Below are 18,092 nucleotides of genomic sequence, written 5' to 3' on the forward strand. Positions count from 1 at the left end.
TACATGAGTTATCTATGTAGAGTAGTCAAATTCATAAAAACAGAAAGTAGAATAGAAGTTGCCAAAGGTTCAGGAAGGAGGAAATGTTTAATGGGTATAAAATTTTAGTTTTGCAAGATGAAAAATTTCTGGAGACTGGTTGCATAACAATGTGTATATATTTAAAAATAGTGAACTGTGCACTTTAAAAAATACCTAAGGTAGTAAATTCTTTTTTTTCCCCCCACAATTAAGCAATTTTTTTTAACTCAAGGAGGAAACATTATGTAGTCAGAATGTTCTGAAGTGGTCACTATAGTCTTTATTATAAATGAAAGCGTTAAGTGATTAAAATGTTGTATCTTAAAATATGTTATATAATTTTTTTAAGCCAGAAAGAAGTATTACATTACAGAAGGAAGAAAAAGTATAATGAATTGTTTTTATACTAGGCTTTATATACTTTTAAACTTTTTCACCTGCCTATAGTTACATACATAAAAAAGCATTTAAATTTAGTAATAGCTATATTACACATTTGTGTGTGTGTGTGTGTATATATATGTATATTCTCATTTTATATTTTATTACAAATGGAATAAGACTCCTGAAGTTGATAAATTGTGTATAAGCTAGTAAAATTGAAGTCTAGATCAAGTGTAAGAATAAATTGATGTTATATATTCCCGGTGGTTTTTTTTTTTTTTTGAGACGGAGTCTTGCTCTGTTGCCCAGGCTAGAGTGCAGTGGCGCAATCTCGGCTCACTGCAAGCTCTGCCTTCTGGGTTCACGCCATTCTCCTGCCTCAGCCTCCCGAGTAGCTGGGACTACAAGCACCCGCCACCACGCCCGGCTAATTTTTTATATTTTTAGTAGAGACAGGATTTCACCCTGTTAGCCAGGATGGTCTCGATCCCCTGACCTTGTGATCTGCCCGCCTTGGACTCCCAAAGTGCTGGGATTACAGGCGTGAGCCACTGCACCCGGCCTGTTCTTGGTGTATTTTACCTACGACTGAGGTCCTAAAGATGAAGAATCTTTAAAATGTTTATGCTTTGGGGATTGGGCATGGTGGCTCACACCTGTAATCCCAGCACTTTGGGAGGCCGAGGTGGGCAGACCACTTGAGGTCAGGAGTTTGAGACCAGCCTGACCAACATGGTGAAACCCTGTCTCTACTAAAAATACAAAAATTACCTAAGCGTAGTGGCACGTGCCTGTAATCCCAGCTACTTGGGAGGCTGAGGCACGAGAATCGCTTGAACCCAGGAGGCAGAGGTTGCAATGAGCCAAGATTATGCCACTGCTCTCCAGCCTGGACAACAAAGTGAGACCCTATCTCAAAAAAAGGAAAATATTTATGCTTTTGGTGCAGTAATTCTACCTCTAGGAATTTAAGGAAATGTGATGTAGAAGCTTGCTTAACCCTCTCCAGACTAATTGATGCTCTCCATTCTGTTTGCAAATATACTGAGTGATACAGCTGGTTTCCTGTTCTGCGGTGTGGTCCCACACACTGCTCCCATCAGTTGAGTGGGCCTTATCAGTGCCCTGCAGCCACAGACTACTAGGAACACACCTATAGTTGAACACGTTGGTTCATTAGTTGCGAGGGAGGATGCATACCATGCGAACTGTGGAGTATCTCAGTAAGAGTGTTAGAAGGAATATTTTATAGGACTTGGGCTTGTATTAGGTGATTTTGGGGAGTTTTAAGAAAGCAGAGCTTTCTCGGTTGGATGCTGTTAGGATGTGGGTTGATTTATGTTTGAGTATCTTAATAAATCTTATTAGGAGGTGGGCCAACTAGAGTGAGACCAAAACTAGAACTGGTAGAGAAGCAGCAGTCACTCATATTAGCCAGGAGAGGGGGATGTTTGGTATTTTGTAAAATGCACAGTGACCTTGTTCTTTTCCTCTGGGCTTAGACAAAAAAAAATTTTTTTTCTTTTTTGAAATGGGACTGGAGTGCAGTGGCATGATCTCAGCTCACTGCACCCTCCACCTCCCAGGTTCAAGCAATTCTCCTGCCTCAGCCTCCCAAGTAGCTGGGATTACAGGCATGTGCCACCACGCCTGGCTAATTTTTACATTTTTAGTAGAGACAGGGTTTCACCATGTTGGTCAGGCTGGTCTCGAACTCCTGACCTCAGGTGATCCACTCACCTCGGCCTCCCAAAGTGCTGGGATTTCAGGTGTGAGCCATCATACCCAGCCAGACAAAATTTTGAAGTATTTTTGTTTTGTCTCACTTGGACACAGTCTCAGAGTGGCCTTGTCTCATGTTGATATTTTGCGAGATTGTTTATGTCCCACAGGAGAATAATATGGCCTCCCTGTGATCCCTAGGCCAGCTTCAAACAACACTGAGGTCTAGCTGTAAGTGTTCAAGCAGTTTCCAGATGTTGGGGAGGCTACTTTTTCTTTCTCAAACTCTTGTTAAGAATCAGTTGAAGCCAAGTGCCTGTAGTCTCAGCTACTCAGATGCTGAGGTGGGAGGATCACTTGAGCCAGGAGTTCGAATCCAGCCTGAGCAACATAGCAAGACCTTGTCTCTTAAAAATGAAAAAAAACTGGGCTGATGCAATGGCTCACACCTGTAATCCCAGCACTTTGGAAAGCTGAAGCAGGAGTATCACTTCAGGCTAGGAGTTCAAGACCAACCTGGGCAATGTAGCAAGACTCCATATCTACAGAAAAATTTAAAATCATGGTGGTATTCACCTGTAGTCCTAGCTACTAGGGAAGCTGAGGCAGGAGGTTCTTTTGAGCCCAGGAGTTCAAGACCAGCCTGGGCAACATGGTGAGACTCTGTCTACAAAAAAAATAAAGAAGAAGAAAATTAGCCCAATGTGGTGGCACATGTCTGAGGTCCCAGCTACTTGGAAGGCTAAGGTGGGAGGACTGCTTGAGCCTGGGAGGTTGAGGATGCAGTAAGCGATACTCATACCACTGCACTCCAGTCTGTGTGACAGAGCAAGACCCTGTCTCTTAAAAAAAAAAAAAAGCCATTTTATAAAGACAGTTGGGCAATAACTATCAAATTTAAAATGCATATCACCTTTGCACTTCCAGGAATTTACCCTCCAAATATACTTATGCAAAGTAGGCAAACATAAATGGACAAGTAGTCTCATTAGATTATTGTTGGTAATATATGCATCAATAGGAGATTGTTGTATTATACACCCAATAATGTTTTTCCTTTATCAAATACATATTATGTGCCAGGCACCATGCCGTGCATTTGATGTGTTTTGTCTAATAATTCTTAAAACAACTGAAAACATATGGCAAGTACTGTTATTATCTACATTTTGCAGGTGAGGAGACTGCAGCACAGAGATTAAGTAACTTGCACAAGTTTACACAGATAGTAAAAGGCAAACTTGGTATTTAAATCCAGGTAGTCTGAGGTTAGAGTATGCTGCATTTTTGACCTCTAAAATGTACATCCTCCTTTCTACTGTTGGAGAAAGAGGATGAAGATATATATTAAATGAAAAAGTAGTTTAGAACTGAATGTCTAGGTCACTGTCATTTGTGTTTTAAATTTTTTTAAAAAGGTACAGCACACAGTAGGATACCAAAGAAACAAAACAGTGACTTATAAGGAACAAATGGATGGCCTTTCTGCTTTGACTTTCCATCTCTTTCATGGGTGTTTTAATAATAGGCATGTATTACTTGAATAATTTTTTTTTTTTTTTTGTAAGAGACAGGGTCTCGCTGTGTCACCTAGGCTGGAGTGCAGTGACATAATCATTGCTCACTGTAGCCTCTTACTCGTGGGCTCAAGCTATTCTCCTGTCTTAACCTCCAAAGTATCTGGAACTACAAGCATGTGCCACCATGCTGCACTAATTTTTTAAATTTTTGTAGAGAAGGAGTTTCACTGTGTTGCCCTGGCCGGTCTTAAAACTCTTGGGCTCAAGTGGATGCTCCCACTTGGCCTCCCAAAATGCTGAGATTACAGGTATGAGCCACTGTTCCTGGCCACTTAACATATATTTTTAACTGAAATAAATGTAGCTTACATTTGGAAAAGTTGTAATATTTAATGAAGATTAAGCTAAAATCATGAATGACAAATGGTTTATCCATCCCTGCTTACATACGGTTATGTAGGGTTTCACTTGTCCTAATATCCTACCACCAGCTCACTTCAAATTCACTTCCTCTGGGGTTCATCTCTTATCTGATCCCACTTTGAATACTTACATTTTTGTTTTTGTTTTTTGAGACAGGACAGGGTCTCACTCTGCTGCCCAGGCTGGAGTGCAGTGGCATGATCTCAGCTCACTGAAACCTCGACCTCCTGGGCTCAAGCAATCCTCCCTCTTCAGCCTCCTGAGTAGCTGGCAAGCACCACCACGCCTGGCTCATTTTTTCAATATTTTTTTGTGGAGATGGGGTTTCACCATGTTGCCTGGGCTGGTCTCAAACTCCTGAGCTCAAGAGATCTGCCCACCTTGGCCTCCCAAAGTGCTGGGATTACAGGCGTGAGCCAACGTGCCCAACCCCCAGATACTTAATGTTTTTGATTAACAAAGTACCTCATTTGTAATGTAGCCTTTTTTTTTTTTTTTTTTTTTTTTTTGGGACAGTGTCTTGCCGTGTTGCCCAGGCTGGAGTGCAGTGGCATGATCTCTACTCACTGCAACCTCTGCCTTCCAGGTTCAAGTGATTCTCCTCCCTCAGCCTCCCAAGTAGTTGGGATTACAGGCACATACCACCATGCCTGGCTAATTTTTGTATTTTTAGTAGAGACGGGGTTTCACCATGTTGGCCAGGCTGGTCTTGAACTCCTGGCCTCAAGTGATCCACCCGCCTTGGCCTCCTAAAGTGCCAGGATTACAGGCGTGAGCCACTATGCCCCACCAAAATGTAATTAGCCTTTTAAATTGCCTGAATTTTCTATTGTTTCCCAAAGGACTTGATACTGCTTACAGTAAGATAATGATGCACATCATAGGAACTGTAAACATTGAGATTACAATTATATAGCCTAATATAGTCCTACAATTGAGCAGTAAATTTAACTTAGTTTCCTGGAAGTAGGCAAAAAATAAAACATTTTAAGTTCTGTAGTTGTGGTTTGACAAAAAGACACATACGTTTTTGTTTAAAGAAACCTTTTTCTGATTCTAAATTTCGAGAAGAAATGTGTTTCATAGACCCTTTTATGCAATTTATATTGTTCTGGTTACTTCTTGTTTTGTTTTGTTTTGTTTTTGTCTACCCAACTAAATTACAAGCTTCCTTAGGACAAACTCTATTTTTCAATACTATTTTTGTTCTATCTTTGCCTAGAAAATGTGTGCTTATTATAGTTGAAATGATAAATTAAGCAACAGTTGCAACACAGCCATATTTCATGGATAATGTTACCACCAGTTTTCAAAGACTTAATTTTTGAGTAGTTTAGGAATTTATACTACTTTCATCCCTTTCAGCAGGGAATCCTTTTTGAGACAGGTCTCACTGTCACCCAGCCTAGAGTGCAGTGGCATAATCTTGACTCACTGAAGCCTCAACCTCCTGGGCTCCCGGGCTTAAGCAGTCCTCCCACCACAGCCTCTGGAGTAGCTGGGACTATAGGTGTGCACCACTATACCCAGCTGTGTTCCTTGGGGGTTTTTTTTGTTGTTTTTTTTTAAGAGATGAGGTCTTGCTATGTTGCCCAGGCTGGTCTCAAACTCCTGGACTCAAGCGATCCTCCCACATCAGCCTCCCAAAGTGCTGGGCCGATCAACAGGGAATCTTTTATGATAGCCTTGAAATAAATAAATATTTATTTATTTGTATGTAGCACTCGGTCATCTTGTAGCCCATACTTTCTAGCTGAATATGTAGTATGAAAAACTGGAAATTTGAACTTTTGTTTAATGAAAGTTAAATATTTTTAAATAGGGCTGATAGCTTTCAACTACCTTTTCCTTTCTCTTAGGCCAAGTTATCAAGGCATGGGACATTGGGGTGGCTACCATGAAGAAAGGAGAGATATGCCATTTACTGTGCAAACCAGAATATGCATATGGCTCAGCTGGCAGTCTCCCTAAAATTCCCTCGAATGCAACTCTCTTTTTTGAGGCAAGTATGTGTGTGATGTTGCCTTGTCAGCATCTGCTCTACAATAGGAATGGCTTTGAAGCAACAGGCAGTGGGAAAAGGAGCTATAGAGAATCACATCCAACTTACTTATTTTGGAGCATGGCTTCTTGGATTGTTTCCCACAAACCCAAGGGTGCACGTGCCAGTGCTTTTTGAGAAACGTATTTCCACCACAAAAAGGTCATATCCAAATACGCAAAAGACACTACACTTAGAAATAAAGAATCTGGTCCATGGTGTGAGTGTGACATACTCAAAATTGACCAGAATGCAGGATGGAAATGTTGGCAATAAATGTTGAAATATGCCTATGTCAAGTTGCAGGGTATTTTCATATTATAAAGGTTTATATGTCACAGATCTCACTTCTCTAGAAGTGTTTGATGGTGATAAAACATTATTCAACCTGTGTTGAAATTACATATATTTGGCAAAACTTGATTTTTAAGAACTACCCCAGCTAGGTAAAATATACCTTTAATCAGTCATAGGCCACATTCATGAAATTTATGTTTACATTTTGAGAAGGGAACTCCATAAATCCAGGGTGGGAAAGTTGTGGCCTCAGACAAACTGTTCTACACCAGCACCTTGTAAAGCTCTGGGTTTTTGCCCACAGGGTAGTGTTCCTAGTATTTCCTGTCTCTGCACCGCAGTCCCTTAGGATATAGTCCTAGACATTATCATTATGTGAAATTCTTTCCAAGTATGGAAAAGTATAGTGGGTTTTTTTTTTTTTTTTTTTGCTACTTTTCCAATAATTAAGATGCATAAATGAATGTATACATTTTGAAACAGCTTTATTTTGTAAAATGAAATAATTGGTTGCCCTTGCCTTCACATATGTTAAATTGGCTTTATTTGGTCTTTTCTCATCTGAATTCCTTTTTTCTTTCTAGATTGAGCTCCTTGATTTCAAAGGAGAGGACTTATTTGAAGATGGAGGCATTATCCGGAGAACCAAACGGAAAGGAGAGGGATATTCAAATCCAAACGAAGGAGCAACAGTAGAAAGTAAGTATTAAAGTAAGAGGGAACTAGTCCTTAAAAGTTGGACCATTTATGTGGACGAAATGGAGACTTAAAAAAAATATGTTTATGGAAATGAACATATCGGCTGGGCGTGGTGACTCACGCCTTTAATCCCAGCACTTTGGGAGGTGGAGGCGGGCGGATTGCCTGAGCTCAGGAGTTTGAGACCAGCCTGGCCAGCATGGCGAAACCCCATCTCTACTAAAAATACAAAAAACTAGCCAGACGTGGTGGTGCATGCCTGTAATCCCAGCTCCTTGGGAGACTGATGCACAAGAATCACTTGAACCGGGGAGGTGGGGGTTGCAGTGAGCCAAGATGGTGCTACTGCACTCCAGCCTGGGTGACAGAGCGAGACTCTGCCTCAGAAAAAAAAAAAGTATTGAATATATCTCAAAGATAGTCTTAGCTGGGCACAGTGGCTCACGCCTGTAATTCCAGCACTTTGGGAGGCTAAGGCAGGAGGATCTCTTGAGCTTAGGAATGCGGCACCAGCCAGGGCAACATAGTGAGGCCCCATCTCTACTAAAAAGCATCAAGAGAATTAGTCAAGTGTGGTGACACATCCCTGTAGTCCCAGCTACTTGGGAGGCTGAGGTGGAAGAATCACTTGAGCTCTGGAGATCAACGCTACAGCAGAGAGCCGTGATTGTGCCATTGGCTCCGGCCTGGACAACAGCAAGATTCTGTGGGGAAAAAAAAAAAAAAAAAAGTCCGGGCGTGGTGGCTCACGCCTGTAATCCCAGCACTTTGGGAGGCCAAGGCGGGCGGATCACGAGGTCAGGAGGTCAAGACTAGCCTGCCTAACACTGGGAAAGCCGTTTCTACTAAAAGTACAAAATATTAACCAGGCATGGTGGAGGGTGCCTATAGTCCCAGCTACCCGGGAGGCTGAGGCAGGAGAATGGCGTGAACCTGGGAGGCAGAGCTTGCAGTGAGCCGAGATGGCGCCACTGCACTCCAGCCTGGGAGACAGCGAGACTCTGTCTCAAAAAAAAAAAAAAAGAATAGTTTCAGATTCAACATTTATTTAATAATTTTATTTAGTAAACATTAATTCAACATGTGTGTACCAGGCATGCTACCAGCCTCTACAAACTCAAAAATGAATACAAAGTAATTCCATCCACAAGAAATTCTCAATCTATGGACTCTTTGGTGTGCCAGCAACTATATTTGTTGCCTGATATATTTGTTCATTTATTTCTCACAGCCTTAAGAGGTAAAATTTCCTGTCCCCAGATAAGAAAAGTTAATTCAGAGATCTTAAATAAATTGCCCAGGGTTACAGAGTTACTAAACAGAGCAGTAGATTATAATCCTCTTTAGGATTCAAATCCATCTCATCAGCTGTCATCAAGATAAAAAATAGTTCATCATTTAGATCAATATTGGATAATAATGTTCATTCTATTCCCTATCAGTAGACCTAGGTTCAAGTCCTGCTTTGGTGTTTATTGAGTAACCTGAAGCTTTTCCGTTTCTTCATTTGCTAAGTGGGAGAAGGGGCATCTCTGAGGACTGAGATAGCTAACTCTTCTTCCCTCCCAGAGCAAATTATATATACCACTGTGTATACTACTTGTCACTTTACATTGTAATCAGTATTTGCCCATTTATCCCAATATACTATGAGTGCTTGAGGACCAGAATCTTTCTTCATCCTTTTGTTTTCAGCATTACCTGCAGTGCCTGACACACATTTGGTGTTCAATAAAGGCTTTCTTCATAGATAAATGCTTGAGAAGTGTCATTAGTGAGCTGAAATCCTTCAAAAGAGAGTTGTGAGAAAACAGAGAAATACTTCTATTAAGAACAAAAATCAAATCATTCAACAAGGATGGGAACATGAACTATTATAAAAGTTCTGTTTAAAATAAAGATTTCAAAAAGCTAGGTGTAATGGTGTACACCTGTTGTCCCAGCTACTTGGGAGGCTGAGATGGGAGGATCACTAGAGGCCAGGAGTTCGAGGCTATAGCATGCTATGATTACACCGGTGAATAGCCAGTGCACTCTAGCCTAGGCACCATAGTGAGACCTTGACTTTAAAAAAAAAAAAAAGTAAAATAGAGTTCATTTAAACAGAAAACAAGAATAGCTGAGTTTCTTATATTTAAAGTATATACTATTTTCGGCCCATATTTCACTTCTACGAGTTTGGAAAGTCAGTTAAAATTCTGTTGTTTTGGGAAGCAGTTACAAATATTACTTATCCCAAATTGTCATTTAGGATAAGTTTTAGAATACATGAAGAGCTTTAAATGTAGAATATCAGGGAAGTAGCTCCAGACTAGGAGTTGGGAGATAGGGTTCCAGCCTCAGCCCTGGTCTCAGGCTGGCTCCAACTAGTCCTCACCTCTGGGCATTAGCATCCTTCCTATGCAGTGAGGCAAGGTGGAACCGCTTAATTTTTAAGGTCCTACTAGCCCTAAAACTCCATCATAGAATTCTAAACATTTACAAAAGTTGTAGGAGTGATAGAAAATCATCTTCACTATATTAGTAAGCACTTAAGCTTGTCTATAATGTGTATTTTAAATTTTTATTATGAAAAATTTCAAATGTATATACAAAGGTAGAGGTTTACTCCTATGGATATAGGAACTCCCTAGATTCAGTAATTTATATTTTTAAACTGGAGGGTTTTGTCAACTAAGAGGGAAAACTTTTCCCAATTATGGACAATACCACAACATTACTACTGTGGAGACAACTTTAGAGCAGACTAAATTAAATCAAATCTTGCTTTTGGTAATCCTTGTGATGGGAGTCAATTTTTTTTAACTTTTTGTTTTGAAATAATTTTAGAATTACAGAAAAGTTGCGCAACTAGTATACAGTGTTCCCTTATATGCCTCACACAGCTTCCTCTAAATGTTAACATCTTACCTAATCACAGTACATTTATCAAAATCAGGAAGTTAACATTGATGTAGTACCAGTAACTGTTTTCCAGATCTTATTTGAATTTCACCAGTTACTACACTACTGTCGTTTTCTGGTCTAAGATCAAACTCAAGATCCAGCATTGTATTTACTTTTTTTTTTTTTTTTTTTTAGATGGAGTCTTGCTCTCTCACCTAGGCTGGAGTGCAGTGACGTAATCTCAGCTCACTGCAACCTCCACCTCCTGGGTTCAAGCAATTCTCCTGTCTCAGCCTCCCAAGTAGCTGGAACTATAGGCGCACGCCACCATGCCTGACTAATTTTTAATTTTTTTTAGAGACATGGTTTCACCATGTTGTTCAGGCTGGTCTTGAACTCTTGACCTCGGGTGATCCACCTGCCTCAGCCTCCCAAAGTGCTGGGATTACAGGCATGAGCCACCGCACCCGGCCTACTCTACTATTTTGAATACAACTGACCATTTTGTAGAATATCCCTCAGTTTGGGTTTCTGGGATGTTTTTAATTAGATTGAGGTTATGCATTTTTTGAAAATACCACTGAAGTGATGTTGTACCTTTCATCATTATCAAGAGGTACATGATACTGATGTCTCATTACTGGTGATGTTACCTTGGAACACTGGGTTAAGGTGGGAAACCATGTTTCACTACTGCAAAGTTACTATTTTCCCTTTGTAATTAAATATTAGGAGGGAAGTACTATCTTGTTTTATATCACAACTTTACACACTCATTTTGACATTTGCTGATTTTTGCATGCAACAGTTATTACTGTACCTTTTGACTAATGGTAAATTCTCTATTGCTGTTATTCTCTCTACATTAATTTGAATCCTACTGTATATTTATTCAGTTGATTTATATCATTATGGACCTGTGTATATTTGTTCTGTAAGTTATTATTCATTACTATTCTTATTTATTTTGTTGTTCAGATTGTCCCAGATTTGACCATTGGAAACTCCTTTGAGTTTGTTTTTGTGTCCTTTCAATATTATCCCCATTTTTTTAAAGCACTTCCTTACTTTCTGGTACCACAAGACACTCATGGCTCGTCTTAAAATTTTCCTGCCCCAGACCTGGAACCGACCATTTCTCCAAAGAGCCCTAATTCCTTGTATTGGAGAAAGGCATTTAGAAACTAAGATCTGAGTGCTAGGTTTGCTCCTGCTATGAGATGTCATCATTCCTAGACCCTCTTAGCAGACAGAGAGATAGAGAACATATGAACCTCAACATACATACATATACATCTGTATGTATTTCTATATCAGCCTGTGTGTGTGTATAGTGGTTGTTGTTGTTTTGTTTTGTTTTTTTGGAGGCAGAGTCTTACTCTGTCACCCAGGCTGGAGTGCAGTGGTGCAATCTCAGCTCACTGCAACTTCCGCCTCCCAGGTTCAAGCGATTCACCTGTCTCAGTCTCCGGAGTAGCTGGGATTACAGGTGCCCACCACCACGCCCAGCTGTTTTTTGTATTTTCAGTAGAGATGGGGTTTCACCATGTTGGCCAGGCTGGTCTCAAACTCCTGACCTCATGGTCTGCCTGCCTTGGCCTCCCAAAGTGCTGGGATTACAGGAATAAGCCACCGTGCCTGGCCAGCCTGTATATATATGTGAAAAACCATGAATACTCACTGGCAGTTGCAGTTCCAGTTCCAATCCAACACTGCAAGTTTACTTGCCCTTTGCTCATTTGAAACACCATTCTCCAGAAGTGAGAAAGTGCTCTCATTCTCCACAGCATACTCATGGCTCCATCCTAGTGTATATGTAAGGTGGTTTTAGAATTGCTAACCTAGACCCCTGTGACAAACTGACTTTAGGAAATATTTGTGTATAGTACCTTTTATCATTGACCTTATAGTGTATATTCAAAACACTTGCTTTCCAACTGAGGTAACTTCTTTCTTCCTCACCCCCTTCAATGTGATTGTGTTACTCAGTTGTAACAAATTGTTCATTTGTTACTGTTTATATTCCATTTTGGGTTCCTGCCATGCTCTGGTTAATTTTAATTATTTGTTTTATTTTGGATATGTGAAACATTATCATGATTTTAAACTAAACAAAAAACAATATACTCAAAAGTGTCATTCCCCCCCTCATCCCTATTAACCTGTTCCCATTTCCCCATTATTTCCACCCTATTCCAGTCTCATTAGTTATGTCATTAGATCCTGGTTTTTCTTCCTGTATTTTATTATGTTTTATGTCATTTTATTTCTTCTGTTTCTGTCAACAAAGGGAGCCAGGTATGGTGGCTCACACCTGTAATCCCAGCAATTTGGGAGGCTGAGGCAGGAGGATGGCTTGACCTCAAGAATTTGAGACCATCCTGAGTAACATAGAGACCTTGTCTCTACAAAAAATTTAACATTTAGCCACGTGTGATAGCACATGCCTCTAGTCCCAGCTACCCAGAAGGCTGAGGCAGGAGGATCTCTTGAGCCCAGGAGTTCAAGGCTGCAGAGAGTTGTGATCATGCCACTTGTACTCCAGCCTGGGCAACAGAACAAGGCTCTGTCTCCGCTTAAAGAAAAAGAAAAAAAGAACAAAAGAAAGGGCAATGACTAATCTTTTGTCTTTCATCTTGATAGAATGTACTTTCCTGGGAAATTTTAGAGTAAATGGTTGATTTTACTTTTTCACTCAAAAGACTTCCTTGGTTTTCTGGAACAAATCTATTTTATAGAAATTTATTTTGTCATACTTTCATTTATCAAGGTTAAAATGTCCTGGTTTTTCCTCCTTTAAACAAGTTAGCTATCTGGGGGAGGAGAACAAAGATTACCCTAAAGGTGGTCCCTGTTCAAAACCAAGATCACCTTGTTCTTTTTGAAATCTTCTCAGTCTTTACTGGTTTGCCTTTTCTTTATAGCATCACCAGATACACTTAGATGTGAAACCAGATATAAAACCTGGAACTAGGCCAGGTGTGGTGGCTCATGCCTGTAATTCCAGCACTTTGGGAGGCCGAAGCGGGCAGATCACCTGAGGTCAGGAATTCAAGACCAGTCTGGCCAACATGGCAAAACCCCATCTCTACTAAAAATACAAAAAATTAGCTTGGAGTGGTGGTGGGCACCTGTAATCCCAGCTATTTGGGAGACTGAGGCAGGAGAATCACTTGATCCTGGGATGCGGACGTTGCTGTGAGCAGAGATCACACTACTGCACTCCAGCCTGGGTGACAGAGTGAAACTCCGTCTCAAATAAATAAATAAAATAAAATACAATAAAACCTGGAACTAAAGTCAGCTGTAGAGTGAACAAGAACAATAGACACTGATCACCCATTACAATTTGTTGTTATAGATACGTGATTTACTAAATTTCTGCCATTTCTGTGTAAAGAGACAATGAAGTGGTGTGGAGGAGGGGACAGATAGGCTTTGAAAGTGATGGACTTGAGTTTCGAATCTTGGAATTGCTCCCTGATATTTTTATGACTTTAGACAAGTTACGTAACTACCTGGAGCATCCAGTTTTTTTAAAATCTGTAAAATGGGAATAATTTTCACTCCCACAGGTTGTGTGACAGTGATATGGTTTGGCTATGTGCCTACCCAAATCTCATCTTGAATTGTAGTTCCCATGATCCCCACGTGTCGTGGGAAGGACCCAGTGGGAGGTAACTGAATCATGGGGGCAGTTTCTCCCGTGCTGTTCTCATAATAGAGTGAGTTCTCACGAGATCTGATGGTTTTACAAGTGTCTGGCAGGGAAACCCTGCCGGCCCTTCTGTCTCCCACCATGTGAAGAAGGGCATGTTTGCTTCCCCTTCTGCCGTGATTATAAGTTTTCTGAGGCTTCCCCAGCCATGTGAAACTGTAAGTCAATTAAACCTCTTTTCATTATAAATTACCCAGTCTTGGGCAGTTCTTCATGGCAGCATGAGAATGGACTAATACAAATAGTTATGAACAAGAATGTCAGACATTTAGTGGACACTTAATTTTTTCTACCCTATATATTGTGTTTCACTAATTTGTTTTGCTTCCTTTTAATTGATCTAAGGAAAAAGATCCTTGACTCCTCTTTTTCTTTTTCTGTCGCCAAGGCTGGAGTGCAATGGCACATCTTAGCTCACTGCAACTGTGGCCTCCCAGGTTCAAGTGATTCTCCCACCTCATCCTCCCGAGTAGCTAGGACTGCAGGCACATACCACCACACCCAGCTAATTTTTGTATTTTCAGCAAAGATGGGGTTTTGCCATGTTAGCCAGACTGATCTTGAACTCCTGACCTCAGGTGATCCACCCACCTTGGCCTCCCTAAGTGTTGGGATTACAGGCGTGAGCCACTGTGCCTGGCTGTCTCCTCTTTTTCTTATCTACTACACGTCATCCATCAGCAAATCCTCTTGGCTCTACCATGGTTATTAGAGACCTAATTTGCCTTTAATAACCATCTTCAAATTAATCATGTATCTTAATAGTAATCTTATCTAACTCATATTTCTCTAGGTTCTGGGGGAAGAATAACATGGACTCAAGAAGGCTTTGAATTGTAAACTTTTACTTCCTTTTCATAATTCGTCTGTGTATGGAGGAGATAGCTTAGGTTAGTTTGATGGGATTATTCTTTCTCAAAGAAATTTTGATTTTTACTCTTTATATGAGGATCCTAATGGTTGCAGATCAGTTTCTAGAATCTGTCCCACTATGCTTTTTCTTGTGTCAGTTAAGATGACCATCTTGTAATTTTTATTCAAAGTTTTCCTTTCATTTAAAAAGTTACTGTGTCCTAAGGTACTCTAATTGATATGATTATGATGACTGATACTTCAGTCCTTATACTTAAGTTTAATTGCAAGTCATGACTACATTGCTACTTTTAAGCTTTGCTTTCTTAGAAAATCAAATCTGACTTACATAAGGTTCTAAATAGTTACCAATTACTCTTCCCCCATCCCCCAGTGTCTCACATCGTCTGATTTGTCAACTTTAGTGGTTGGAAGAGGCCCATCAAAATGCTGGCTGTGTGTGGTTCTCTTGCCTCTCAGTACTTTCAGCCACATTTGAATGCAAAGAATGCAGATAGTCAGCAGTATTTTTAAATGTGAAATTTTCAACAGAGTGTTCTACAGGTTCCAGTTGTTGGTGTACCTCCTTTCCCTCTCCAAATCTCACTGAAATGATAGATGGAGGGAGCAAAGATTTTCAAAAGAAGAAGAAGAAATCAATAATAGTGCTGGAAAGGGGAGGAATGTAACAGTGGATCAGAAATTATAGAGAATTTCTGGAATATGTAAAGTTGATGGAGTTGGACCAATGGAAACTAGTCTCAGCAAATCCAACCCAAGACAGGTGTAAAGAGGACTTATGCAGAGGTACATACTGTTCCTCTCAACAGGCTTAGGCGGAACTCCAAGCTCATAGTCAGCTGGTATGAGGCAGCCCGAGCAAGCTGTGCAGCAATCATCAGGGTTGTTATAAAACAAGATGGGAACAGCGGGGCCAGTAAACCTCCAGTGCAGTAGTTCTCAACTTTTCCTGAATTTAGAATTACCTAGGGGGCTTTTAAAAATTCTGACACCCAGGCCGGGCGCGGTGGCTCAAGCCTGTAATCCCAGCACTTTGGGAGGCCGAGACGGGCGAATCACGAGTTCAGGAGATCGAGACCATCCTGGCTAACACGGTGAAACCCCGTCTCTACTAAAATACAAAAAAAATTAGCCGGGCGAGGTGGCGGGCGCCTGTACTCCCAGCTACTCGGGAGGCTGAGGCAGGAGAATGGCGTGAACCCGGGAGGCGGGGCTTGCAGTGAGCTGAGATCCGGCCACTGCACTCCAGCCTGGGCAACAGAGCCAGACTCCGTCTCAAAAAAAAAAAAAAAAAAAAAAAAAAATTCTGACACCCAGACCAGTTAAATAAGAATCTCAAATCTCAGAAGGTGGAACTCTAGGCACAAGTTTTTTTTGTTTTTGTTTTTGTTTTTGTTTTTTTGAGACGTAGTCTCCCTCTGTCGCCCAGGTTGGAGTGCAGTGGCGCGATCTCGGCTCACCGCAAGCTCCGCCTCCCAGGTTCACATCATTCTCCTGCCTCACCCTCCCGAGTAGCTGGGACTACAGGTGCCCACCACCGCGCCTGGCTAATTTTTTATACTTTTAGTAGAGACGGGGTTTCACCGTGTTAGCCAGTATTGTCTCGATCTCCTGACCTTGTGATCCACCCGCCTCGGCCTCCCGAAGTGCTGGGATTACAGGCGTGAGCCACAGCGCCCGGCTTTTTTTTTTTTTTTTTTTTTTTTTAACTCCCAGATTATTCTAGTTTGCAGGCAAGGACTGAAAACTACTAGACTAGGGTCTGGCTGTGACTTTTTCTCCCAAGCTAAAACCAGTAAGACCAGGTTCTAAAATAAAATAGAAACATAATAAAATACATTTAAAAATAAATAATAAAATCAAATGTGCCTCAAAAGACTCCAAGTGTTGGGACTTAGACTAGGGAAAATGAATGCAGTTTTTGAAACCTTTTTGGTTTTTTTGAGATGGAGTCTCACTCTGTCACTCAGGCTGTAGTGCAGTGGCACCATCTCAGCTCACTGCAAGCTGCACCTCCCAGGTTTACGCCATTCTCCTGCCTCAGCCTCCCGAGTAGCTGGGACTACAGGCGCCTGCCACCACACCCAGCTAATTTTTTTGTATTTTTAGTAGAGACGGGGTTTCACCGTGTTAGCCAGGATGGACTCGATCTCCTGACCTCGTGATCCACCTGCCTTGGCCTCCCAAAGTGCTGGGATTACAGGCGTGAGCCACCACGCCCGGCCTTTTTTGAACTTTTAAAACAAATTTAAAGGGGAAAAAAGTGAAAAGACAGCTTTTCACAGTAAATAATGCTAAAGTATTCTGCTCCTGAAGTCAGCTTTCCTGTGCCATCATGCCCAGCTCATAGTAAATGCTTAATAAATATTTGTGAAATCTTCACCCTTAGATCCCCGCAATCAGCCCATCCTTTTGCAGAAAGGCCTGCCATGGAAACATATCCAATTGCTTAGAAAAATGGTGCCAGCTAACCATAGTCATTTGATCATCCCAAATCCTTCCTTTATAATATGGCCAGACAATAAAGAATCATCAGCAAATCTCATGAAAAAAAGCACCACTAAAGTGGACTAACAGAAGAAGTAGAAGAGAACTTTAAAAATACTAATTATTGTCTTCAGAAATTGTTAACAGGACATCAAATTCACAAGTCAAAAAGCCAACTTCCCTGAAAAAGGAAAGGGAGGACAAGAAAGTTTCTGGAAATTAGACCATGATTAATCAAAACTGAAACTCAGAGGAAGGGTTGAAGAGCAAAATGGACAGTCCCTGAAATCTGGTGATCTGAAAGACAGCCAAGGATTTCTCAGAACACAGGAAAAAAGTGGGATGAATAGTGAAAAAGAAATTAGAAGATACGGATAATAAATCCAGGAGAGGTAATATGCATCTAATCAAACATCTAATAGAAAATTTCCTATAGGCGATGAAAGAAAAACAGTCTTAAGATTGAAAGGGCCAGTTGATAGTGGTACCCACGAGGAAGGAGTGATTTTTCACCCAGATACATCCTGGTGAAATTTCTGAATTCTGTAGCTTACAAGAAAATTCTGAAGTCTTCCAAGGAAGAACAAGCTATGTGCAAAGGAATAAGAATCTTACTCATTACACCAAAGACAATGCTTTTGATCATTGTCTATAGCTATATGTATTTTGAACCTAGAATTCCGTACTCAGCCAAACTATCATTTATGTACGAGAACAAAATTAACTTTTTGGAATTTGCAGACTCATATTTTTGAAAAAAATACTGTGAGATGTACCAAAACAAACAAAAAAATAAGAAGCAACAACTCAAGGCATAAGAAACAGTAGCGAGAAAAAAAAAGTAATTCCCATATCAGATACATTTATCCTGAAAGATCTCTGAAGCAGTAGAGCTGTAATGTTAAAAGTAATATTAATAGGCCGGGCGCGGTGGCTCAAGCCTGTAATCCCAGCACTTTGGGAGGCCAAGACGGGTGGATCACGAGGTCAGGAGATCGAGACCATCCTGGCTAACACAGTG

At 40.8% G+C, this 18,092-nt stretch overlaps 1 protein-coding gene and 1 long non-coding RNA gene across 10 annotated transcripts in view; both read left to right on the top strand.

The window, feature by feature from the left end:
• The window catches only part of FKBP5 (FKBP prolyl isomerase 5), a 162,384-nt gene that overhangs the window by 107,760 nt on the left and 36,532 nt on the right, over positions 1 to 18,092 (top strand). For all 9 annotated transcript variants that reach the window (XM_078000277.1, XM_078000278.1, XM_078000281.1 and 6 more), the window contains 2 exons: positions 5,930 to 6,072; positions 6,993 to 7,107. In XM_078000277.1, coding sequence (XP_077856403.1) covers positions 5,930 to 6,072; positions 6,993 to 7,107 — 258 coding nt within the window. The remainder of the gene's footprint in view (positions 1 to 5,929; positions 6,073 to 6,992; positions 7,108 to 18,092) is intronic.
• Positions 10,167 to 15,219, top strand: LOC144340425 (uncharacterized). Its single transcript, XR_013416532.1, has 3 exons — positions 10,167 to 11,343; positions 12,557 to 12,990; positions 14,290 to 15,219. It is a non-coding gene; the product is annotated as an uncharacterized LOC144340425 (long non-coding RNA).

Source organism: Macaca mulatta, chromosome 4 (genome assembly GCF_049350105.2).
Source record: "Macaca mulatta isolate MMU2019108-1 chromosome 4, T2T-MMU8v2.0, whole genome shotgun sequence".
Taxonomy (NCBI): domain Eukaryota; kingdom Metazoa; phylum Chordata; class Mammalia; order Primates; family Cercopithecidae; genus Macaca; species Macaca mulatta.